Source organism: Canis lupus, chromosome 14 (genome assembly GCF_011100685.1).
Source record: "Canis lupus familiaris isolate Mischka breed German Shepherd chromosome 14, alternate assembly UU_Cfam_GSD_1.0, whole genome shotgun sequence".
NCBI lineage: Eukaryota > Metazoa > Chordata > Mammalia > Carnivora > Canidae > Canis > Canis lupus.
Window position 1 is genome coordinate 47,917,638 of NC_049235.1, and position 27,102 is coordinate 47,944,739.

The 27,102-nt window shown below is 36.1% G+C and overlaps 1 protein-coding gene across 4 annotated transcripts in view; it reads left to right on the plus strand.

Annotated features, from left to right (window-relative positions):
• The window catches only part of ANLN (anillin actin binding protein), a 49,638-nt gene that overhangs the window by 12,353 nt on the left and 10,183 nt on the right, over window positions 1-27,102 (plus strand). The window contains exons 4-21 of one of the 4 annotated variants that reach the window (XM_038557337.1): window positions 1,092-1,477; window positions 2,689-2,920; window positions 4,994-5,184; window positions 5,507-5,614; window positions 10,679-10,805; window positions 13,873-13,983; window positions 14,624-14,835; window positions 15,513-15,658; window positions 15,878-16,025; window positions 16,877-17,012; window positions 17,661-17,843; window positions 19,167-19,293; window positions 19,980-20,028; window positions 20,323-20,379; window positions 20,818-20,856; window positions 21,853-21,874; window positions 22,760-22,872; window positions 24,091-24,279. In XM_038557337.1, coding sequence (XP_038413265.1) covers window positions 1,092-1,477; window positions 2,689-2,920; window positions 4,994-5,184; window positions 5,507-5,614; window positions 10,679-10,805; window positions 13,873-13,983; window positions 14,624-14,835; window positions 15,513-15,658; window positions 15,878-16,025; window positions 16,877-17,012; window positions 17,661-17,843; window positions 19,167-19,293; window positions 19,980-20,028; window positions 20,323-20,379; window positions 20,818-20,856; window positions 21,853-21,874; window positions 22,760-22,872; window positions 24,091-24,264 — 2,561 coding nt within the window. In that variant the 3' untranslated portion in view covers window positions 24,265-24,279. Of the gene's footprint in view, window positions 1-1,091; window positions 1,478-2,688; window positions 2,921-4,993; window positions 5,185-5,506; window positions 5,615-10,678; window positions 10,806-13,872; window positions 13,984-14,623; window positions 14,836-15,512; window positions 15,659-15,877; window positions 16,026-16,876; window positions 17,013-17,660; window positions 17,844-19,166; window positions 19,294-19,979; window positions 20,029-20,322; window positions 20,380-20,817; window positions 20,857-21,852; window positions 21,875-22,759; window positions 22,873-24,090; window positions 24,280-27,102 lie in introns of those variants that run through there. The other 3 variants (XM_038557335.1, XM_038557334.1, XM_038557336.1) reach the window with 3 other exon arrangements.

Consider the following 27,102-nt stretch of genomic DNA (forward strand, 5'->3'; position numbering starts at 1 on the left):
GTGATTTTTATAAGTTTCAGTTTATTTTATTTTATTTATGATAGTCACAGAGAGAGAGAGAGAGGCAGAGACACAGGCAGAGGGAGAAGCAGGCTCCATGCACCGGGAGCCCGACGTGGGATTCGATCCCGGGTCTCCAGGATCGCGCCCTGGGCCAAAGGCAGGCGCCAAACCGCTGCGCCACCCAGGGATCCCAGAAAGTGCTGTGATTTTTAATTTCCTCCCTATATGTGTTTTATGCATACACGCCTTCACAAGTATTAGTATTCGAGATCGATCTCCAAATGAAATAACTGTGAAAACATCTTAGTTTAACCCTGTGCTATCTAATACTGTGGATACTTGCCATATGTAGCTTTTAAGATTTAAATTAATTAATTGAAATGAAATTATGTTTCTTCGTTGCCCTAGGCACATTTCAAGTGCTCATGTGGCTAGTGGTTACTGTACGGAATAGCATGGGTATGGAATGTGTCCTTCATTGCAGGAAGTTTTATTGTGCAGCACTAGTCTCTTCCATTTTAAAACAGAAAGTGCCTGTGGAGTATGTAATCTTAAATTGTGCAGTGTCATAACATCATGAATTAATTATAAAATTATAAACTAAGTATATGGTACCTTAGAGCACTCATGATCCGTTAGAAATTGGAAAAAAATAGGTATAAGAAGTTTGTGGGTTTTTTTTTTTCAATTTGGATTAAGTATCATCTGATGTGAAGAGATATTGTCAAACTTGAGCAGCTTGGTAGTTTCATGCATTCAAGAGCTTTTTATTAGTTCTCAAATCTACTAACTTTTTTTTTTTTTAAGATTTTATTTATTTGAGAGAGAGTGAGAGAGAGCAGGAACAGGGGGAGAAACAGAGAGGGAGAAGCAAACTCCTTGCTGAGCAGGAAGCCTCGCATGGGGCTCAATCCCAGGACCCTTGGATCATGACCTGAGCTGAAGGCAGACACTTAACTGACTGAGCTACCCAGGCACCCCTCTAACCTACTAACTTTTCAAAATTCTTGAATGGAGTGATCTTGGTATTAAAAGTATGCATAACTCTTCAACATGGGTTTTAACTCTTTTTCTGAAAACATTTCCAGATGATATACCCGAAAGCTCACTCATCTCACCAATGCCATCAGAGGAAAGCACAGCTTCCTCTCCCAAACCACCCCTCTCAGATGCCTCCGCAACTCCAGTTGGTAGAAGGGGCCGTCTGGCTAACCTTGCTGCAACTATTTGCTCCTGGGAAGATGATGTCAGTTACTCATCTGCAAAGCAAAACAGTGCACAAGAACAGCCTGGTACCACTTGTTTATCCAAATTTTCCTCTGCAAGTGCAGCATCTGCTAGGATCAATAGCAGCAGTGTTAAGCAGGAAGCTACATGCTGTTCCCAAAGGGATGGCGAGGCCTCTTTGAATAAAGCTCCATCCTCGAGTGCTGTGGGTGTATCTCTGAATAATGCTGCAATTTCCAGCTCTGTGGTAAGCAATGCAATATTGGTCTTTGGAAATCTTTTTTCCTTATGAATAATAAGTGTATGTATGTATAGTATTTTGGAACGTATATATAGGGTGTTGTATGTATTTTTAGAAATTGGTATCCTAGAAAGTAGAAATCATAAATTTGGTAGCCTATCCCAAGATAACTTAGTAGTTGACAAGTAAATTACACTAATTTCATACAATTCCAAGGTGTATAATAATGGAATGATGGAGCCTCTTAGTCATCACGGAAAGCACTGAACATTACTTTCTCTGTAGAATGCTTTATGTATGTATATAAATATAAGATAAAGAATTTCTCTGAAAAGATATCATAAACCAGTAGATAACATTGCTTTCAGAAGGCAAATTGCGGAACAAGATTTTTAACGGTGGGTATGGTAATTTTACCATTTATCCTTTTGAAGTGTTTGAAAGTTTTACCTTGCACGTGAATTACGTGATCAGCTTTTAAAACCAATCTTAAAAAAAACAAAAACAAAAACGCAAAAAAGGAAAAGTAGTATGTTTCTGAGCATAGTTCTAAATGCAGAGCCAGGTTTTGGAATTAGATAGACCTGCATTCAATCCTAGCCCTGCCACATAATTAAAAGTGTGGCTTTGGACAGGTTACTTAATCTTGTAAAACCTTACTTTCCCATCTGTAAAATGGAAAAGAAAGGGTTATTGGGAGGACTAAATGAGATAATGTGCATAAAACTTTTAGCAGAGTGCTTGGCACATAGCACTTAATATGTTATAGTTAGCCATCAAGTACATGATATATTTTTGTTAAATTAATATTAACTTAATTAAAATGCAAAAAATATGCATTGTAGTCTTATAAGTTAAAATTTGTAAAGGTGCTAGTGAGATAATCTGAAAGAAATTGTTATTTAAAATAGGGAGTGATCCTATCCCTTATGAAATTACTTGTCAGTGTATTATACAGGCTAAACTACATATTATAATTTGAGTAATAGCATTTTCTAGTTTGACGTCTTGTCAAGCCTTTTAGATTGGTTTGATCTATTAAAGATAATTTTTTTTCATAAGTTTATGTAAAGGCTACTACTAAGCAAATAGAATTACTCATTTTGTTATAATTTTAGTATATGTGCTGCCAAAGTGAGCACAGACTCATTTTGTCATAAGACTACCTTTAGATACTGTCAATATTGTTATTTACCCTAAGTGTTATTGTATTTCAGAAAGCGGCTTCTTCCCCAGTGAAATCTTCTACTATATCCATTACTGATGCTAAAAATTGTGAGGGACAAAATCCTGAGCTACTTCAGAAAACTCCTCTTAGTTCCCTGAAAACAGATGTAGTATCAAAACCAATTGAGAAGTCAACTGTGTCCCAGACAACTCGGCCCAAAGAAGAATTAAATAGAGAAATTTGTCAGCACTCTCAATCTAAAGACAAATCTGCGACATCAGGTTATGTATCTTTAAAAAAATTTAGTTAGTGCTGATTTTTCAGGGTGTCTATTCTCAGCATTTTAAATATCCAGTTGTGAATTGCACAGTACTGGTTTGCTATGGCAAGTGCCTGAATGCATATGAGACTTCTTCAAACTCAGCTTTAATTCATTGAATGAATATTCATTAATGGAGACTTGCCCATTTACTGTTCAAAGTACATAACTTGTTACATTTTAATAGTTTAAACATGCATTTTTTTCTAAAATGACTATGGTAGATACCTTTTTCTATACTCTTTGATGGAGACAAAACGTATACAAGTGGAAATCATGTATTAAGGGTATAATGGAGAAACATTCTTGCAACCAAGTGTGCAGAGCAGTGCTTTTCAAACTTCGATATGAAGGCACCCCTAATAGCAGAGGAAAGTGAATGTGTATACAGATGACTCTACTCCCAATTATATTTGTATGTGTGTATATTGTGTGTATATAGATGTAAAAGCTCAAAATTATTCCCTGTAGTAAGTTGGTGTTCCTGGAAATCTGTATTTATTTTGTAGGGATTTACACCTTCTGGCATACCCCTACATGCTATCAGTTGAGAAACACAGGACTAAAAAATATGATTCAAATATATGGAAATATAGTTTACTCTGAACTATATTCTGTTTTCAATTGAATTGCTTTTGGAAATACTTTTAATTCAAAATTTTAACTTCTTAAAAATACAATCTCTTTGGATACTGTAGTTTCTCATAAAAAGAAGTAGAGAGATGAGAGGAGGAATCCATTAGTTAGGGGCTGGGAAACCAGCAGTCAGTTTCCAGATGAGCCAAAATGAGAATGGGAAACAATAGCAGAATCCCCACATGCAGTAGGAGTAGTTACTCTCACTTTTCTAAAGACATATGGCATAGATCAGAAGCATTTTTTTATTATTCTTAGCTATTGGATATGCCCAGTATATATTATCACGGCCTCAGAGATATTTAATTTACATGTTTCTTTGTATTCTTAATGCATTCTAGTTTGAGATTTGGTGTGGAGTGACACATGGAGTCTTCAGACTCTGCCTGTGGGTCAAATTGTGCCCTTTACCTGTTTTTGCAAATAGTTGTATTGGAACACAGCCACACCCATTTACGTACATGCAGTGTGTGGCTGTTTTCATGCTTCAATGCAGAGTTCAGTAGCTAGGATAGTGGTCACATGGCCTGCAAAGCCCAAAATATATACTGTTTGGCCTTTTGTAGGAAAATGTTGATTTCTGATAGAGATAAATCTCTTTTTTTCTGTAGTACAACCCTATCATCCCATTTGTTCTACTTAAAATGTACCTCATATTATTTCAAATGAATAGGAATTTAAGACTTTGTAGAAATCAAAATATCCCTTGATAAGGTCAATAGTCTCTAATTTTTCTTTTGAGAGAGAAAAAGGGTTTAATCCCTGGATTTTATATTGGACTTCCTAAAAGGAAGGTAAACTAAATTGGGCTGTAGAAATATAAGTAATTGAGTTATCATGACTAGGACACTTGGTTAGGAATACTGTTAATACACATACAGTCCATTTCCAGTCATTCAGGTTCTGCTTATTTAGTTGAAGGGTTGTCTGATTCCCACTATCCTTGCACTCTACCTTTTAAAAATTCTTCCTCGGGCAGCCCGGGTGGCTCAAGCAGTTTAGCGCCGCCTTTGGCCCAGGGCCTGATCCTGGAGACCCGGGATCGAGTCCCACGTCAGGCTCCTTGCATGACGCCTGCTTCTCCCTCTGCCTGTGTCTCTGCTTCTCTCTCTCCTCTCTGTGTATTCTCAGAAATTAATAAATAAAAAATTTAAAAAAATTCTTCCTCTTCTTTCCTTTGTAAACAACTAAATCCTATAAATAAATTCTAGGATGTGGAATTAAATAGAATAGTATGGCAAATTTTTTAAAACTATTTTCATATTGTTTACTTTCCGAGTAAGTATTCTAAGTAGAATCAAAGCATTTTAGAGCCATACTGGATTTTAGAACTTTTTCAATACATATTATAATTGCTACTTATCCTAAATAGCCTCCAAAATGTATGTGTTTTCTGTAGGAGGAGCAGGAATTAAGCCTTTCCTGGAACGCTTTGGAGAGCGTTGTCAAGAATACAGCAAACAAAGTCCCGCTCGGAGCACACCCCATAGAACCCCTGTTATCACTCCAAATACAAAGGCCATCCAAGAAAGATTATTCAAGCAAAACGCTTCTTCATCTACTACCCATTTAGCACAGCAGCTCAAGCAGGTCTGGCTTACTGCTTTTAACATTATTCATTACATGGTCTTGGCATAGAACCTAGAAATCAAATTGGAAATTCCGATGCCAGCTTTTTTGAGGGAGATAAATAGCATCTTGGTTCTCTGTATTGCTTATTTCAAATTAGAAATACTATTGTCTTTTTCTATGCATGTTGTGAATGTTTTTTTTTTTGTTTTTTTTGTTTTTTTTTTTTTTTGTGAATGTTTTAATCTTAAAACTGAAGACAAGCAAAGTTGAGTAGTATTTGAATATTATTCTTAAACATACTGTTGGCTCTTGTGTAAAATAGAGCTTTTGGTGGTTTTAGGAACGTGAGAAAGAACTAGCATGTCTTCGTGGCCGATTTGACAAGGGCAATTTATGGAGTGCAGAAAAAGGCGAAAACCCAAGAAGCAAACAACTAGAAACCAAACAGGTAGTGTAAACTAGAAATATGAATGTGAACTTGGTACTAAGGTAGTGCTTGTGGTTCTGCACTGTAAAACAATTCTTCATCTTGTTCCAATTAACTGTGCCATTTTCCATTCATAAACTCCTTCAATGTTTATACCAACTCTGTTTTTCTCTTGTGACACTTTCCCCCGTTCAATGGAGCTCTTAACGTACTCACTGATGACCTACTTAAAATCAAATTTTTAAAACACATACTTATTCAATTGATTTCATATTTCTCTTAATATTTTACTTAGATGCTGGTTCTAAAATGTTTCTCAGAATGTATTTTTTTCATTAATGATTGTATACTCTCCCCAGGTACCACAGACTACCCATAATCTTTTTCAGTCATCAAATATGTCCCCAGTTTCTCTTTATTCCTGTATTACTTACTGTCAAATTTCATTAATCAGCCTTCAACAAAGTCCTGACTCATAAATACTTGTTTCATTTACATGCCTACTGTGCACAGAATACTGCATTAGGATATACTTTTGGGACATCTGTGTGGCTCAGCGGTTGAGCGCCTGTCTTCCGCCCAGGGCATGATCCTGGAGTCCCGGGATCGAGTCCCTCATCGGGCTCCCTGTGTGGAGCCTGCTTCTCTCTCTGCCTGTGTCTCTGCCTCTCTTTGTCTCTCTCTCTCTGTGTCTCTCATGAATAAATAAATCTTTAAAAAAACAAAAACAAAAGGATATACTTTTAAGCTAATAATAATATAATTATATTTATAATAGAATTATATATTTAAATATAAATTCTATTTATATTTTAAGTGGGTACCAGTAGAAATAGAACAATACATATAACTAGTATTCTTTGAGAAACACCTATTTAATTGATTTTGGTTTTTATCAGTTCTCTTGCTCAACAAATCATATTTGCCGGGGTTCTGACCTAACCCTGTTTTCTTCTCATTCACCCTGGGACATCTCTTCACTGTCCTCCTGTTTTGCTTCAGCCAAGCCCAGAAATGCCAACAGGCTTGACTGTGCTGTGTTTCCTCTCTCCAGAACTCCAGGCCTGGTTGGCTAGTAGAGCTCTCTGCACTTTGCAGCAGTAAATTCTCCAGGTAGTCTCTGTCTTCACCTAGGGCTTCATTCTGTACCTCATCATCTAAAACAGTCTGGGAGTTCTTTCTTGCCTCCTTCCTCTTATTACTGTGTCTTCCCCTGGCACACACATGAACACACAAGCCTCCAATATGCCACAAGCTGCCTGTCCTCTCTGTTTTCCTCTGCTGGTACCTTAATCACTTCTCAGAGCTTTGTATTGAAAACTTTGGTTCTAGTCTGGCTGTTCTCCTGTGCATCTTACCTACTGCTGCCAGAGAAATATTTTTAAAAGGCAGATACTCATATCTTCACTTGCTTAAAATCCTAGCAAGCTTTCCATAGCTATCATCAGGAAAACATCTAGAAGCATTCAGAACCTGGCTTCTCACTGCTCCTCCACATGTGTACTTCAGTCCTGTCGTGCAGACTATTTGCAGTGTCTCAAATATATCCATGTTTTCAGATCTCTTCGTCTTTGCCTTGCTATTTCTCTCTGAAAGTGGTTATCTCTGTGGTGAGCTCCTACCTTATTAGGAATAGGTCAAACTTTAATCCCCTCTGGAAATCCTTATCTGGCCCTTTTTCCCTGGCGACCCCTTTTTCACCATGTCATTCTGTTCTTTACCTCAAGGAATATTTCTCTTCCTGTGACTGTTTCACCTTTGCTTTCTACCACATCTACTAGAGCCTTATCTGTCTTCATCTGTGTTCTTAGTGTTTGGCTCACAGGAGTTCAATAAATTTGTCCCTGAAGGAGAGAATGAATGTGCTAATCATTGCCATCTGCATACAACAAGCTGTTATCTGTCATCTTAAAATAGAAACAACTCACTGGATCCCCTATTCCTCGCCCTCTCTTTACCTTCTTTTCATTCAGACTCTTCCAGAAGAGTTATCTCTTGCTGCTTACAATTTTTTTCCTCCTTTCTCTCTTAATCTCTCCACTCAGGCTGTCACCACTGCCTCCTTATCAAATTCACCAGGGATCTTTAGTAATCAATTTTTAGGCCTTTAACTTGACCTATTAGCACTTGGCATTGTTGATGACACTCTTCTGTCTGAAGCACCTTCTTCACTTGGTTGCCAGTATATCATATCATGGCTTTTCTGCTACATCTTTGGAAATACAGGACAACAGTTCTTAACCTATTGTGTGCTAAATAATTCTTGCTAAACCTGTGGAATTCCTCTCTAGATGGTTACACATATGCATGTAAAGAACATTCTAAACATAGTAACAGGGAGTTCAGGGGGCTGCTCACTCAGAGCTCATCTCTGGTACCCACTGAGGGAGCAGTCAAAGAGATGAGAGGAAAAAGTAATTGAGTGTTGTGTTACTATAGTCAAAGGAAGAAAGAAACTTTCAGAAGGAGGAAATGGTCAGTATTGCCAGGTATGTGTCGTCAAATGTGGACTGGACCGAGACCACTGGGTTTTGGAAGGAAAAGCTAGTTGTTGCTTGGCAAGAGCAGTTTTAGTGAAGTGGCAAGGGGAGAATGCAGGTGGTGGTGGGTAAAGAGCAGGGCAGAGAGCAAAGGCAGTCCTCAGAAGTTTGGTTCCGAAAGGAAAGGAAGGAAGGAGGTGATGGTTGCAAGGAGATTAGGAGTGAAGTATGGCTTGTGTTTGTGGTTGTGTTTGTTTTGTTCTTTCTAAGGATACATTAGTCAACTTTAATGACAAAAGTAAGAGATTTTATTGGACGCCTGGGTGGCTAGGTCAGTTAAGTGTCTGATGTGGTTTCAGCTCAGGTTGTGATTTCAGGGTCATGGGATTGAGCCTCATGTTGGGGTCCATGCTGAACGTGGAGCCTGCTTGAGACTCTCTCCCTGTGCCCCTCCCTGCTTGCACATGTGCATGCACTCTAAATAAATAAATACAAAAAAATCTTTTAAAAAATGTAAGAGTTTTATGATGAGGATAAGTGATGCTGATTGATAGGATAAGATAAACCTTTCAAAAGGTAAGAGTGGATGAACTTGAGAGCATCGTGAAGGGAAAGGATTAGGACAGGTTTCTGGTTGGTAAGAAGGAAGAAGGAAAACAGTGTTTGGGGGCAGGTGCCAGGTGTGATACTTAGAAGTATGGTGACAGAAAACTGGTGGGATTTCCATCTGGTTACTTCTGTTTTATTCATCCTTAGGGAAGGTGACAGGTGTGATACTCTGGAGAATGGGAGAGAGCTGATTCAGAAAGAGGAGTAGTGTTGAGATTCAGGTGGGATAGAGAGCATACATTCCTAATAGAATCAAACTTGAGTTGTGAGGTTTTCCTCTAGATATGTCCAAAGAGCCTGGATATAAAACACAGAGAAGGTGGATTGTTACAGGGACGGAGTTTGCTAGACATAAGGAATGGAAGTACTGTAGAGGTGAGGGAGTGGAAGATATTGGTGAGATTGTGGTTGAACTGAAGGGTTGTGAAGTCTAACCTGGATGGAGCTGTAAGGAAATAGATGGGGGGGGGGGGGGGAATCCCTGGGTGGCTCAGCAGTTGAGCGCCTGCCTTCGGCCCAGGGTGTGATCCCGGAGACCTGGAATCGGGTCCCACATCGGGCTCCCTGCATGGAGCCTGCTTCTCCCTCTGCCTGTCTCTCTCTCTCTCTCTCTCTCTCTCTCCATATCTCTCATGAGTATATAAATAAAATCTTAAAAAAAAAAATAGATGGGGGTGCCAGGAAGAAAAGCATCAAATGGCCAGAAGTCCCCATGAGGCCAAAGAACAGGATCTGGTAGGAATTCCTGAGTAAGAGAGCTGGAGAAATTGGAGGGTTTCAGGGAAGAAGCTGATTTTAGGTGATGGCTGAATTGGAGCGGTCGTGAAGATCTTTGGAGTTGAAGTATTTATGCAACTGAGGGATCAGGATGTTGGCTAGAAGGTACTTGTGGCTTCTGATACCACCAATGGCAGGTCTTGGACTGGAGAAGTAGGATGGCGAGTGCAGTATAACCAGAGGGCTTGCACCTAGAGGAGCACGAACGGGAGGAGAGAATTACTAAGAGCTTCGAATTATCGTTGGAGACTGGGGAGGGGCTGTCTGTCACGTGGTCAGGGTGCAGGGAAGAGAACCACCTTTATTACAGAAGATGGTAGGCAAGTCCTGCATTCACAGGAGAGTCAGGCCTGCAGCACAGCAGTAGACAGTTTACTCTGTGTGCATATAAAGCTTCTTCTAACTTGAGAGTCAAAATAGTCTGGAAGTCGCTCTGGAATAAGAATATGTGGGTTTGTAAACTGCACATGCCAGTTACTAGGCCAAGTGTGCAAGTCACTTAACTCCTCTTTGTCTTCACCTTTTTATTCATAAAATGGAAGTAACAGCACCTAACTTACAGGGTTACTAAAGGAGGACTGGGGAGGCAATAATGTCAAGTGCTTAGAAAGGTGACTGGCGCATATTAGGCTTTGTGAAGCTTTAGTTCCTATTATTTCTACTCTTATTTACTTATTTCTCCAGTCCTTTAATCATAAAGCCTTTGCAAATCAAACAATGGAAGTTTCTCTTTCATGGCCTTATAAATGATTAAGAAAGACTCAGATGAGGGATTTTTTTTTTTCACATTCTGTTTTTGTTCCTTTTTTTTTTTTTTTTTTTTTTTTTTTTGCCTTTTACCCACTGAGTAATTGTTAAGGGGAATCTTGATGTAGCACTGTCAGTAGATTTTATAGGTGTGGGCTGAGGTAAGTGGCATAGGGGGATTGCCTTTCTCTGTGTGTGGCGTTCACTTTAATCGGTTTATCCAAAACTACTCTGGTGTGAATTTTCATTCTTGCCTCCTAGTCTCTTAAAGTCCATACTGGGAATTACCGAGAATACTGAACTAGCACTGAGGGCTTCTTGTGTTCTTAAACGTGGTTGGGACCTTTCACATACATTATTTTGTTCTGAGGAACCTTACATAGAATAACAACTCTTGTTTGTTTTCATTTAATAACATGTAAAAAGAAAAAAAAATCTGTAGTTTTGGAAATCTTCATTTGCTTTTTTGTAGGAAGTACACTGTCAGAACACTCCCCTCAAAAAACATCAAGCTGTTTCAAATACCCCATCGCTTCCAGTAACAGAAAAGGTAACAGAAAATCAAAGACCAGGAAAATCTTCCGGTACAGAACCTACAGGTCAGCATTTTCTATTTCTGCTCCATTTACAGGGTAGATTTCTGTCTGCTATAGTTTTGGAAATTGCATTGGAAAACAGAAATACTGCTTTAATGTAAAAAGATAAATCTCTATATTGCTACTCATTCTTTCAGTTCAGCCTTGCAATATGCTTTTTCCTTAGTTCTCTTTCCAGACTCAGAACTCATGCTCTTGATGGGGGAGGATAAATTACTACAGTTCTGTTTTTTGGGGGTGTTTTTTTAGAAAGATTCAGTAAGATCTATTGAATTTTAGAGTGTGCATGCTGTTTAATTTAGCTTCTCTACAAGTGTTTCTGTAAGTTGAATTCTTACAACTAGTGTGCAAAGATGTATATACAAACAGATGAATTGTAGCTCTGTTTGTAGTAGTAATAAGGTATAAATAATCTCAACGTCCATCAGTAGAAAACTTTAAATAAATTATGCTAAATTAATGTCCCCCAATATTATGTAGCTGCTTAATAGACTAAGAGCATTGTGTGGAAGGACATTTAATATGTCATAGACACTTAGACATTTTTAAATTTTTAAAAAATTATGGTAAAAAACGCATTATTAAAATTTACCATCCTAACAAAAGTGCAAAGTTCAGGAGTGTTAAGTATATTCATATCATTGTGGAACAGATCACCAGAATGTATTCATCTTGTAGAACTGAAACTGTATACATCAAACAATAATTCTCCATTTCCTCCTCTCTTCAGCCCCTGGTAACCACCATTCTACTCTGTTTCTATGAATTTGACTACTTTAGAAACCTCGTATAAGTGTAATCATAGTATTTGTCTTTTGTAACTAGCTTTTTTTTAAAAAAAGTTTTATTTATTTATTTGAGAGAGAAAATGCCAGGGGGAGGGGCAGACAGACTTTAGCAGATTCCATGCTAAACACAGAGCCCAACTCAGAGCTCGATCCCATGACCCTGAGATCACAACCTGAGCCAAAACCAAATCGGATACTTAACCAACTGTGCCACCCAGGCACCCCTGTTACTAACATGTTTAATTTAGCATAATATCCTCAAGATTTATCTATGTTGTAGCAAGTAACAGGAATTCCTTCCTTTTTAAGGCTGAATAATACACCATTGTGCATACATACATTTTGTTTAGCTACTTTCTATCAATGGACATTTTGGTTGCTTCCATCTCTTGATTATGATGAATAGTGCTGCTATGGATGTGGGTATAGAAATATCTCTTTGAGACTCTGCTTTCAGTTCTTGGTATATACCCAGTATGGGGTTGCTAGATCATATAGTGGATCTATTTTAAGTATTTCAAGGAACCATTATACTATTTTCTATAGTAGTCACACCATTTTACAATCTCACCAACATAGCACAAATGTCCTAGTTTTTTCACATTCTTGTCAACACTTGTTATTTTCTTTCTTTCTTTTTTTTTTTTGATAGTAGCTATCCTTATGGTTGTGAGATGATAGCTCATTGTGATTTTGATTTCTTTTATAATTAGTGATGTTGAGCATCTTTTCATATCCTCGTTGATTGTTTTTATATCATCTTTGGAGAAACATCTGTTCAAGTTCTTTGCCCATTTTCTAATCAGGGTATTTTATTTTTGTTGTTGTGTTTTAGGAGTTCTTTGTATTCTGAATACATTAACCTCTTATCAGAAACATAATTTACAAATATTTTCCCCTATTCTATAGGTTGTCTTTGTAACTCTGTTGAATGTGTCCTTTGATGCACAGAAGTTTTTAAGTTTAATGTAGTCTCATTTATTTGTGCTTTTGTGGCCTGTGATTTTACTGTCACACCCAAGAAATTGCCAAATCCGTTGTCATGAAGCTTTTTCTCCTGTTTTGGGTCTTACATTTGGGTCTTATAATCCACTGTGAGTTAATTTTTGTGTATGGTGTCAGGTAAGGGTTCAGCTTCATTTTTCACATCTGAATATGTAGTTTTCCCAGCATCATTTGTTGAAGAGACTATCCTTTCCCCACTAAATCTTCTTGGCAGCCTTGTAAAAGATCATTTGACCACCATATATATGAGGTTTTGTTTAGCGGCTCTCTATTCTGGCTATTCCATTGGCCTATGTGTCTGTGTTTGAGCCATACTGTGTTGATGACTGTAGTTTTATAATATATTTTGAAATCAGGAAATGTCAGTCTTCTAATTTTGTTCTTTTTCAAAATTATTTTAGATGTTCAAGGTCCCCTGAAGCTATATGAATTTTAGGATGGACTTTACTGTTTCTCCAAAAAATGCTATTAATAAGAATGCATTGAATCTGTATATTGGGTAGTATTGACATCTTGACAATATTAAATTTTCCAATCCATGAACATGGGATGTCTTTCCAGCTATTTGTGTTTTATTTAATGTCTTTCAGAAATGTTTTGTAGCTTTCAGCGTACAAGTCTGTCACTTGGTTAGCTTTATTCCTAAGTATTTTATTCTTTTTTTTTTTCTAAGTATTTTATCCTATGAACAGAGGTAATCTTACTTCTTCTTTTCAAATCTGGATGTTTTTTATTTCTTTTTCTTGCCTGTTGCTCTGACTAGGACCTCCAGACTTTGCTGAATACAAGTAGTAAGAGTGATCACCCTTGTTTTGTTCTTGATCTTAGAGGAAAAGCTTTCAGTCTTTCCTACTGAGTATCTTGTTATATGCTATAGGCATTTCATATGTGGCCATTATTATGTTGAGATAGTTCCTTTCTGTTGCTAGTTTGTAAAGTGTTTTTATTGACACTTTTTTTTTTTTAAGTAAAAGAAATGCACAACAGCATGCATAGTATGGTCACCTGATAAAACAAAAGGATGTACACATTTGCATACATAGGGGCAAAACTGAAAGAACAAACAGTAACCGGTAATACTGGCATCCCCTTTATTTGGGGATGAAGAGAGAAATGGGAATGCAAAGACAGGACAGTTGTCTTGGGGGATTCTCTATATGTTTCAAGATTTAAAAAGCATAGTTTTATAATCAAAAGACAATACATAATATTCCTTAACTGAAAAATTCTAGGTTCTTAATATATGTTAATATGGTTTTTGTTACAATTTTTTTTAGGTTTTACTGAATGTAAAATGACGAAGTCTAGCCCTTTGAAAATCACATTGTTTTTAGAAGAGGATAAGTCTTTAAAAGTAACATCAGAACCAAAGGTCGAGCAGCAGACTGGTTGGTTTTTATGTTTTATTTCCTATTAACTCTGGACTCACTATAAGAGATAATATATTGGTAGAAACACATATTCAAATATTGTTTGTGTTCTATATTTCAAAATGTCTTGTGATTCTGTAATATTCTCTCTCTTTTTTAACTAGGAAATACTCTAGCTTCCACAAAGAGATAGCAATGTTAACAGTTATCTTTTGGTCACAGACCCCTGTGAAAATCTGATTAAAGCTGTCACTCACTTTCATGGGGAAAGGAAATCTGCTCTTCTTCCACACTCTTTATATTTATATTAGAGGAATTAGTGGTTCTTAAAGATTATTTGGGAACCCTGCTCTAAGTGATAGTCAGATTTTTCTGTTATTCACTGCCATGTGAGAGAGAACTCCCCAACAATAAAAGAAGAGTTTACTTGAAAGAACATTTTTTTCATAAGTCTGAAGCTTTTGGCTGTTATCTTGTCGTTTGCATTCTTCCTTAATATTCTTTCTTAAACCCAAAGCATTGAATCAGCTTTTGACAGTTCCAGCCTCTATTGCTTTGCTATTTATTTAGTAAGCACATGAATGTTAGATCTGCTCTGCTATCCCTTTAATTCTTAAAGATCTGAGTCACAGAGTCCACCTATTGGAATCTTTTTCAGAAGTGGTACGTGAAACTGAGATGAGTGTGGATGATGATGATGATATCAATAGTTCAAAAGTAATTAATGATATATTCAGTGATGTCCTGGTGGAAGGTGAGCTGGATGTGGAAAAGAGCGAAGAGGAGATGGACCATGAAGATGCACTGAATATCTCCTCGATGTCTTTACTTGCTCCATTAGCACAGACAGTTGGTGTGGTAAGTCCAGAGGTAAGGAAAGACTAAATGTCACCAGGCCTGGGACACAAACAATAATAATGGGAACCCCTTTTGTTTTAGTTGGTACATGGGGATTTGGCACTCTATAGCCAAGAGCATTCTGGAACTCTAATGTCAGTTCTCTTAAAAGAGAGCTTAAAATGCTTCAGTGGTTTCTTGTGACCTTAGATGAAATCCAAAATGTGACATGGTTTAAAAGACCAGATATGTGGGCTCAAATCCTGGCTCTGCTATTGCTAATACTGAAGTATTGGCCAGGTTATTTAACCTCTTTACCATAGTTCCCTCACCTGTTAAATGAAGTTGAAAATAGTGCGGGTTGATGGGAATATTACATCATTAGTATATTAGTTGTTAGCACCAGACAGATAAGTAACATTTATTGAGAGCAGACTGTTATTAGTTATTATCCTAAATTGAATAACTAAAGCTCAGGAGATAGATTCAATTAGAAATATTTTGGCAAGTATAGGCTGTAGCTATCTTTGAACTTTTATTCATTTACTATATATGAATTTATTTTGGTTTGCCTTGTTTTTATGATGAATCAGTTGACGTTTGGGATGTTTATTTCCTAACAATAGAGAATTTCTTTAATTCCTGAGAATTATCATTTAGGATCCATATCATCCATAAAATCTACTAATACCTGCTGTGCTTCACTGCAGAGTTTAGTTTCCTCACCTAGATTGGAACTGAAAGATGCCAGTGTAAGTGATGAAAGCCCAAAGCCAGGAAAATTTCAAAGAACCCGTGTCCCTCGAGCTGAGTCAGGTGATAGCATTGGTTCTGAAGACCGTGATCTTCTTTATAGGTAAGAATGTTTTCACTCACTAAGGGTCATGGTTTAGATATAGCAAGTTGTGCTTCAATTTATAATTATGATGTTACTAATAATTCACCTATAAAACTTTGGAATGACTTGTGTCAGCCTCTCTTTTACCAAATGACATTTTCCATCCCACATGCCTAATAAAAGAGAATGCTCAATGTGTTGCTGGATTTCTAATAGAGTATACCTTATTTCCTGAAGCATTGATGCATACAGATCTCAAAGATTCAAAGAAACAGAACGTCCCTCAATAAAGCAGGTGATTGTGCGGAAGGAAGATGTTACTTCAAAGTTAGATGAGAAAAAGAATGCCTTTCCTGGTCAAGTTAATATCAAACAGAAAATGCAGGTATGTACTTCTGCAGTTAGGAGATCGGGAGTGTTTTCTGTACTAAACTGTACATTCCTTAAGGACAAAGGCCCAGCCTTATTCATCTCTCTACCTTGAGTGACTAGAACAGTGTCTGACAGAGCTCAGTAAATTGCTCTTGAATTAAATGTAACTTGAGAAAGGTCTTCTTAGTTGGAAACGTTAGCAACTTGTTTGATATTTCTGAAATATTTAAACATGTTTGTCATAAATATCCTTAAAGTATAATTATAAATTGGATGTGGTGGTGAAGTGTGAAACTTATTTTGCTCTTACAGGTTCTTTTATGCTAAGGAAGGCATTTTTAAAAGTATAGCATACATGTAATTTAAATAAAATGAATCAGATAAGGGTACCTGGGTGGCTCATCTGCCTTTGGCTTGGGTCATGATCCCAGGGTCCTAGGAATGAGCCCCATATTGGGCTTCCTGCTCAACAGGGAGTCTGCTTCTCCCTCTCCCTCTGCTCCCTCTACTTGTGCTCTTTCTCTTTGTCAGATAAATAAATAGAATCTTAAAAAAAAAAAAGAATCAGATAATTTCTAAATCTTTACTACTCTCTTGAATATATAGCCCCAGTTATAATTTTAATAAGTATGAGTTGAAAGTCTTTTCATAAGAAAGAATGTTTGCAGTGTAATTACTACAGCATGTTGAATATTTTTGATGCATAGTATAGATGCTTGAACTGTGAAACAATAACATTTTGACTTCACTCTCTGGATATTTTGGAAATATGCAACAGGCTTAGTTAGAACTGAAGTTTAAATAAAGTGAAAATGGCGATGAAAAATGTGAATTTTTTTTTTCCTCCTTTCATTGGTTCCCTAGGAGCTCAATAATGAAATAAATTTGCAGCAGACAGTAATCTATCAAGCTAGCCAGGCTCTTAACTGCTGTGTTGATGAAGATCACGGAAAAGGGTCACTAGAAGAAGCTGAAGCCGAGAGACTTCTCCTCATTGCAAGTACGTGTGATACACCTATAACAATTCCAACAGAATTTCAAACCAGAAAAGACTATTTTGTCTGGGATAATTAAAAATCTTTATTTTAAAGAAAGGGCTTTTCCTCTTTCAGTTCATCTATGTTTTTTGTTTGTTTCTCATAACATTTATGAATACTATGCATGTAGAATAAAATGTAGTTTGCATGAAAGGTGAAAGGAATTGGAATGCATTTGAAGAAATGTAGTTGTGAAGAGTATGCCAAAAATGAATATATGAATATATGTTTGTGTATGTGTGTATATATGTATATTCATATACACACACACTGTCTCTGCACCTAGCTGTCTACATGTAGCTAAAAAAAAGAATGAATTTTGTTGTGTATGTGTAGCGATGGATGACAGGGATGACAGGGCATGTTAGCGTGGAGAGATTATACCACACAGGAAAACTAGCAAAAAGTTTAAGCATTAAATTATAAAGATATGATAAACAGATGAGCAGTCAAGGTCTTACCCATCTACCTACCACCTTCCTTGTATAAAGAATTACGGATCTTGTCTTTGATCTTAAGTACATTTGCCACATCAGTGCATTTCCTTGAATTGGTCTCATGTAGAAACGGTTGCAGTTTTTGTATTTGTGATATTGTATATTTTTACATAGCTGAGAAGAGAACACTTTTGATTGATGAGTTGAATAAATTGAAGAATGAAGGGCCTCAGAGGAAGAATAAGACTAGTCCTGTTGCCCCAAGTGAATTTGTCCCATCCAAAGGATCAGTTACTTTGTCAGAAATTCGCTTGCCTCTAAAAGCAGATTTTGTTTGCGGTACAGTCCAGAAACCAGGTATGGTGATTTTTATTTGCATTACTTCTAGATCCTATGTTAAATTATGAATCTTACCTAGGTAGGAATTATGCAAATAGGAGCAAGTAGAACATGCAATAGGATGCACAGCTTGTATCTTGGGCCTTTAGTTCCTTTAATGAAGATAATATATACATAAAAATAACCAAGAGAAAATTTCATGTATGGGGTTGCTGATCCACACGGTAACAGACATGACTCTAACTGAAAGGAAGGTGAGTTAAACATAGTTTTGAGCATAAAATATTTTCCTAAGATGAGATATCTTGATAGAGCAGATCATTCAACTTTCATTATTTAATTTTATTATGGAAAATATTGGGACATCTAAGAATCTGTTTTACTTTATTCTGATTAAAACTCATCCCCCAAATTTTGAATTTTGGCTATAGAGGTGAAGATGACCACCACAGTGAAGATGGTTCTATTGAAATTGTTACTGCCTTTGTCACTCTAGATTGAATAAGTAAACTTTTCTAAACATGTATTCTATGGTAAATCAAAGCAAAGTGGGCAAAGGAGAATATGGCACCTGGATCTGAAAACAGGACAGGACAGGGTAATTATAGCAAGCTTAATAAAATCAAAGTTTTATTGAATTTTGGTAAAGTTCTTTTAAGATTCCTTTACATTTTCATTTGCATGGACCATTCTTTTTGAGGAGAAGGAGGGCTAGACATAGGTGAGAAGTGAATTTGACATACAGAGAAAAATAAAGAATGGAGATCTTTACAAGTTGTGGAGTATTCTTGTAGGAACAAGATAATGCAGGTTCTGATAGTTGCTGTGGTCTGATTTTGATGTGGTCTGGAAGAAATCTATTGGTGATATAGTATATAACTTGAGACATGTGGGTACTTACAGATAGTGAAGAAATAGTTTGTTTTTATTAGATTTTATCTCTGAGTAACTTTAGCAGAAATATGGTATTTTAATCTGTTTGATTAAAATTGTTTAATCTGTTTGATTAAACAATTTCCCTTTTGAGGAATATACTGTTACCTAAAGAATCAGGAATCAATAGGTAAAATTTGAAGTCAGCAGATATTGAGGGATATGGAGTGATGTTATCTCAGTTTGCATGAATGATAGGAAGAGACCTTGATGATGCTTACTGGTGAAACTTATGACTGTTTGCTTATATGTCTTAGCTTTTTGTGTCTGGAAAGTTGATTTTAGTAATTTTTAGATAAATTACATAAATTAGTTGCAGTATAATTTTATTCCTTGGTCTTCCAGAATGGTGATTAGCCAAATTTGATTTTGCTTGTGCTTATTATGTAATATGATTACTTTTTGCAGATGCAGCAAATTACTATTTCTTAATTATACTAAAAGCAGGAGCTGAAAATATGGTAGCCACACCATTAGCATGTACTTCAAATTCTCTTAATGGTGATGCTCTGACATTCACTACTACATTTACTCTGTAAGTAAATTAGGCTTTTGATGGTTCAAACACATTTTTCTTTTAATAGAGAATATAGATGGAATGTATAGTCTTTGAAATGCAGTATCTTCATTCTTATATGGACAAATAACTCCATTTCAGTTTGTTGGTTTAAATCTTTTATATGTTTCTGATACTTCTTTCCATTGAGTAGCGCATTTCTTCCACGTGACTATGGTTTTTAATGTTTTGATATATATATAGAATGTAAATATACATTATATCTTTAATAAAAAATAAGGTCTAGATTATATGTTATATAAATATATTAAGTAAACAAATATATACATATATAAAATATGGACCTTAATTTTTTATATCTATTTCTTAAATCTTATAATGAACTTAATATTCCAACTCACTGAAGACATGTATTTAGTGTCACAAAGTTGTTGCAAAAATACAGAATCAAAATCCAGTTAGAAAAAAAGTGCTTATTAAAAATCTTCAGTTGTAAAATACTAAAGGAAAGATTTGACTTGTATTATAGGAAAAATAGACTGTTCTTACCAATTTTTATATTCCTTAATGGTTTATAACCACTGCCTGTAGTTAAAAACAATGTGAATTTCTCCCAGAATAATGCAACACTATCAGTGGCATTATTTTTAATGGCATAAGTTGATGTTTTCTTTACTGTTTTATTTAATGATTTATTTTTCCAGGCAAGATGTATCCAATGACTTTGAAATAAATATTGAAGTTTACAGCTTGGTAAGCAGTGAAGGCTTTCTAAAATAACCAATAGGGGATCCCTGGGTGGCTCAGTGGTTTAGCGCCTGCCTTCGGCCCAGAGCATGGTCCTGGGGTCCCAGGATCGAGTCCCACATCGGGCTCTCTGCATGGAGCCTGCTTCTCCCTCTGCCTGTGTCTCTGCCTCTGTCTCTCCCTCTGTGTCTCTCATGAATAAATAAATAAAATCTTAAAAAATAAAATAAAATAACCAATAGTATGTTTTTCTTAGAAATATTAGATCTTAAACTAATTATGCTTTGTGTTTGTGTATAGGTACAAAAGAAAGATCTCTCGGGTCCTGATAAGAAGAAAAAAGCATATAAGTCTAAGGTGAGAATGAAAAACCCAGCAAAAGTATTATCAGAAACAATAGGTATATCAGTTTTAATTGCTCTACATTTGACAACCAGCTTTTATAACCCCTTGAGATGTCTCGCAAGCCTTTCTTCTGAACTCTTGCCTGCCTCATCCTCGGTTAACCAGTACTTAGAAATGATGTGCAGACAGAAGCAGGAGTACCTGCGGGTTGATTTCTAGCTTTCCGGTCTTTGCTCTTTTGTGCTTTTCCTAAGTCATCATTTAGAAAAATTTTATTTTAACTCTAATAAAAGCAGGAATGACAGTACGGAAAAGCCATAATAGAGGACTCAAGTATAATGTATTCATACTTCAGAATTATCTTCTGTGTGGGAGTATCTTAAGGTTGATTAGTTTTAAGCCCTGAATCATAATGTTTAGCAGGAAAGACACTGTTATCTTTTCTTCTAGGCAATTACTCCAAAGCGACTCCTCACATCTATAACTACAGTAAGTAAATTCTTAAAAAAATAGCTCCCTTGAAATCTGTATCTTACACACAGGATTGTAAATTGGTTAATCATTTCTAAACCCTTAGCACTATAGAAATCTTTTTTTTAATCTTTTAAAATTTAAATTCAAGTAATTCACATATAATGTATTTATTAGTTTCAGAGATAGATGTCAGTGATTCTTCAGTCTTATATAATACTCATTATAGTGCTCATTACATCACCCAGTTACCCCATCCCTCCACCCCCTCTTCCCTCCAGAGACCCTCAGTTTGTTTCCTGTGATTAAGAACCTCTTACCGTTTGTCTCTCTCTCTGATTTCATCTTATTTTTTTCTCTCTTCCCCTATGATCCTGTTTTGTTTCTTAAATTCTACAAACAAGTGAGACCATAAGATAATTGTCTTTGTCTGATTGATTTATTTTGCCTAGCATAATATCCTCTAGTTCTGTACACGTCATTGCAAATGACAAGATTTCATTTATTTGATGGCTAAGTAGTATTGCATTGTATACATACACACACACACACACGCATGCACGACACGCACCTCTTCTTTATCCATTCATCTGTTAATGGACATCTCAGTTCTTTCCATGGTTTGGCTATTGTGCATTGCTGCTATAAACATTGGTGTGCAGGTGCTGCTCTGGATCACTACTTTTGTATCTTTGGGGTAAATACCCAGTAGTGCTGGATCATAGATAGGGTAGCTCTATTGTCAACTTCTTTAAGAACCTCCATACTGTTTTCCAGAGTGGCTGCACCAGTTTGCATTCCCACCAGCAGTGTAAGAGAGCACTATGGAAATCTTTAAAATATACTACTGGGGAGAAAAATCTCTGCTATTTAAGTAGGGAAAAATAATGTTTTCTGAAATATAGCCTTTGCATTGTTAAAGAGTTTAGTATTTAATATTTAAATATTTGTATCAAATAAAGGAAATGATAGGTTTCTTCTTTACACTGATATATATATATATTTTTTTTATAGAAAAGCAGTGTTCATTCTTCAGGTGAGTGGATCTTAAACTATTTCAAACACCAGAATAAGGAAACGAGCTAAGTAACAACACACATGCTTTATACATATAGGCGTCTTGATGTTCACCTTAGTCTCCTTTGAATAATGTTTTCTGTATGGTTTTTAGTAATATATAAGATTACTGGCTGGAATAGCACGCTGTCAAATGTTGCCATAGGCTGTCAGGCTTCATGTTATTCAGGCTCTAGCAGGCAGTACCAATGTGCTATCAGTCACCCAGCCACAGCTGCAGCTGGTGGTATCATGCTTCACCCCAACTTTTGTTGTTCTGGAAATTTGTTTTGTGCTCTCCACATTATGGACTTTACTTCTTTTAACTTTACGACCATGACTGGCATTGTGTATCATGTCAGACAAACAAGTTTATAGTTCACTGGGAACCTGAGTGCCAGGAAGCTGGGAAAGGCATTCTGAGTGGTATTAGGCCTGAGTTTTCCAAAGGGGATAAGGATGGAGTCGGTTTCACTCACCTCATTTGGGCTGCCGGTCTCTTCTTGGTACAAGAAGGTAGTAGCTAGGAAGAACTTTGCAGATCCAGTCTCTGCTACTGATTATGTTATCTTAGACTAGAGCGTTGAAGCCTTTTTACATCTCTTTTCAGAAAATTGTTTTATTTATACATTTTTAAGTTCTGTGTCTTAAAAATGCATCATCCCAAAGGAGTGATAAGGAATGTCTATGCTATTTTACCCAAGTTAAATATATAAAGTATTTCAGTTTTCCTTCATTCTTTAGAGATAGAGGAAAATGAAGCAGTTTTCTCTGTGACAACTTAATTTCTGTTGGGCTGTAGTGAAGAATTGTTATTTACACTTACAAAAGTCACTGAACTAAACTTCATTTCCTTTCTCTACAGTCATGGCCAGCCCAGGTGGTCTCAATGCTGTGCGTACCAGCAACTTTGCCTTGGTTGGATCTTACACGCTGTCGTTATCTTCAGTAGGAAACACTAAATTTGCACTAGACAAGGTACTCTAAATTTATGTATTTATTTACTCTTAGAGAAAATAGGTCAATGGAAATGCCCCAGGACTTCCGAGTATTTTGAAATCTTTGGCTGAAAATGTATGTTCTTAGAATTGTACATTTTAACTAGGCATGGGTGTCCCTACATTTTTGATGTTGCAAGTATTTGTCTCATCTCTTAACAGTTGAATCTTCAAAGTAGTGTATACTGATTATTCTAAAGGTTATTTCTGACTACAGGCATATTATTTCTTGCATGTGGATGTTAAGCTTACAGTTTTAAATGTAGTAACTTGCCCATTTGAACAAATATTTTGAAATGATTACGATTTTATAGATTTTGTTTTGACAAGATAGGGAAAGATAGGTTAATTTCTTAGAAGAGTACTCATGAGTCTAAGGGATTTCTTTCCCATACTTTTCTCCCCAAACTAAAGGTCTCAAAGTTCAGATCTGTATCCTGTCACTATAGTGTTTTTTCACCATAATGTGATATGACTAAACTTTTAATAGCTAACATGGCATTTTATTTTATTTTATTTTATTTTATTTTTTTTATTTTTTAAAATTTTTATTTATTCATGATAGTCACAGAGAGAGAGAGAGATGGGCAGAGACATAGGCAGAGGGAGAAGCAGGCTCCATGCACCGGGAGCCCAACGTGGGATTCGATCCCGGGTCTCCAGGATCGCGCCCCGGGCCAAAGGCAGGCGCCAAACCGCTGCGCCACCCAGGGATCCCCTAACATGGCATTTTAGTGAGATAACTAGTGGCAAACTTTGGTCCTTGGGCTGACTCTTGTGGTATAACACAAGAGTATTTTTAAATTGTTAAGAGATTTTATTTTCCTAGTTGGAAAATGGAGGTGATGAAGTATAAGAACCAGGAGGTCTGGTTTCTTGTATTGGCCATGCTAGTAATTTCCTTTTTAATGTCGAATAAAGTCATGTCATTTCTCTGGGATCTTGTTTTCCCAAAAGAGAATATTCGGTTAGATGAAAATAATCCAACTTTAAATTTCTATGAAACATTTTTCTTTTAGTTGTTAGACGTAAAACAGACTACCTTTGGAATTTTGATTATTGTTGATGCATAATGTGTTTTAACATGTTAATTTAAAAACATTTTATAACTTTTTATTTGGTAATTCAGCTAGTTTAACAAATTGAGTGATCTTGGGTCTTTTTTTTTTCTTTTTGTCTTTTATTTTGTTTGTTTTAGATAAATTATGATGTAAAAGAGCGAGAGCTACTGGGCTATATGTTCCAGGAAAAGGTTGCCATATTTTCTTTGCTTGAAACTAATGAGTTTAAAAAATCAATCCTTAAGTTTTGGCTCATATGTATTCATTTCACTAACCACTCTCGTGTGTTCTTGGTTATTTTAAATAACTAAGGACATGATGTACATTATTCTTTCTTTAGATTCTTTCAGGTGGGTATCTTTTTCTTTACTCTCATAGTTCTTTAAAGCTTTTTCTGACAGTCCTCTTTTTTTCCATGCATGTTTGGCACTTGGGCTTTTCTTCTATTTTCTTTTTTCAAGTTAAATTTGTTAAGATTCTATAGTCCCTTGGACTTTGATTTTCTGGGTACTAAAATACCAAATTAATAACTAACACTAAAATGTGTTCAATGTATTCAATTGTCTAAAACTAAAATGTATTTAATATTGTTGACCTCTCCTACATTGAAAGAGCTACTGATGATGTTTTAGATAAAAGTAGTCTCAGTTGATGATGCTTCGTTTAGTGATTTTAAAATTAAAATGCATTTAATGCTAAAATTAGACTAAATATAATCATGTTTTATGAGGGTTATTTTTAGGATTTTTAATATCCTCACAAAGATCAATTGCAAGCATTCTGTGGGTATATAGAAATTTACAAAATGCCAGTTTCTGCATATGTAAGAGATTATTAATCTTTAAAATGAAAGTTTTCAATGATGTATGTTAAATATAGACTAGTCTTGAAAAATTGGGTGCCATTTTAATTCAAAATATCACACTTACAAATTAAAAAAAAAAGTTGTGGTATTTCCATTCTCTTAATTTCTTTGCAATTACAACTTAAATAGCCAAATGCATAATTCAGTACAAAATCACTCAATTTAATTGGTTGTGTCTAATACTTTATATATAATCTCTTCCTGAATCAAATACAATATAATCAGACATAAAATTTGTCTCAGATGTGCTTTTGTGAGTGGCAGGAAGAAGCAAATATGTGTTCTAATAGTTTATAGTTGATTTAGGAGAATATTTAAAATAGTTAAATTAGATGTTCTTTAAGTTGGTGAGAAAAATGGAAGACCTTCTGTAGTCCTATGGTAACCCTCCTTAATTGACTTTGAGAGAATAGACAAGTCACCCATATCCTACCAGATGCCAGTGATAAAAGGGAGTGTTTGCTTATTTTATTGGTGCTGTGACCAACAATACAGCAGTCACAAAGGTTATCTCTGAGATCACCTTCAGAATGGAATTTCTATTGAGGTTTACCCAGACTGTTTGCTCTATGGATTTAGGATACCACTGATAGCGATTGCCTTCCTATTTGAGGTTAAATCTGGCATCCTGCAATTTAAATTATGAATCTCAATGAGTCACCGGCTCTCAAATCCTTTCTTTGAATAGAGAATCCAAAATAGTCATAGATTTTATTACACTTTCATGATAAAGGGAGGACATCCCACAGCCCATCTTTTGATTTAAAGAAACTTCATAGGTATTTATACCCTATTAGAAAGAGAGATGTCATTTTAAATAGTAGTAGGGCAAACAATTGTGAAGTAAAACAACCAATTAGCATTGTAGAATTTCGAGGTTATAGGAAGAGTATTAGGTGTTCTGCTGTGCCCAAAGCTATCTGGTGTACACCCATTGGCTCAGTATAATTATTAACAATACTGCTTTCTCTCAGAAATATCCCACTGTTATGAAAAATTACAGCCACCCTGGTTATAAGTTACATTTTATAGCTCTTAACAATAATCTTAGAAGTGCAAATATCTTCAAAGACCCTTTTGTTAAACAGAAAATGGAATACATCCAACATTGTCACGTATTTCTGTACTCAGCAGGGGGTAGTGATATTGACCCTTGTGTGAGTATTTTCAATTCACCTCATCAGGACAAGCTTCTGACCAAGAATATTGTCAACTTTTCACAGCTGTGGAGTTAAGAGTGAACATTTTCTTCTAGTTTTTCTGAGATGCTTTGTACCAGCAGCATTCTCTGGGTTCACCGTGGGATTCTATTAATTAGCATTGAGAGCCTGAGGAACTGAAAACTGACAATGTGGAAAAGAAAAAAACGAGGGAATTTATAACAAAGGATAATGAGGCACATGATGTTTTGTTTCTACATTATGGATGCCTTTTAAATTGAGAAAGTTAAAAAAAAAAGTTAAATAAAAAATAAATTGAGAAAGTTAGAGGCTTGTCTCATGAAATTAGTCTCTTGAAATCTCTACTTTCTGGCCAAGAACTCCCCTTGGAGTTTTCTTTATTGTATTGGAGGATTGAATTGTTGGAAACTAGCCTTACACCCAAAAGGTTTTTTTACACTTAAAAGTAACTTCTCTTTGGCTTTTCTGATACCTTAGGACACATCTTGCTAACAGATGCACAAAATAAATGGAGGTAAAGCACAGATGCTCACAGACACACTTCAGAGCTATGGCAGCTTGATGCTGAGATGCGGAGTGTGGTCCCCTGGGAAAGAGCTGGGTGCCATCTTGCTGTTTGGGGTGCACGTTGCCTCCATAACAGCTAGCTGCAAAATAAATGCTATTTTTTGCTTTTTGTTTTTCTTTTTTATAAAAGTGAAACTCTTCTTTGGCTTTCTTTCAGTTAGCAAAAACAGGTACTAATGTAGGTCTTTTGTAAAAGTGCAGTAGGCAGACTTGAAAATTTAGGGGTTACCTGTGTACCACATTTTCTTTCTTTCTTATTTTTAATAGGAAAACTGGATACTTATTTGGCCTAACAATATCCTTTTAGCAAACATTTGTTGAATGCCTGACAGTATGCTAGGAGAACAGACATGAAAAAAACACAGTAGTTGATCTCAAGAATCTGCTATGCAAAGTACAGGGCTGTGGCTTCACACACAAAAGAGAAGACATTGGAGAGTTTCAGATCCTGGAAGACAAACTTCATGCTTTGAGAAAAACAAGATCTTGGTGGCCTAGAGTAGTTTTCATACTCAGAAGTGGGGAGAAAGGAGTTG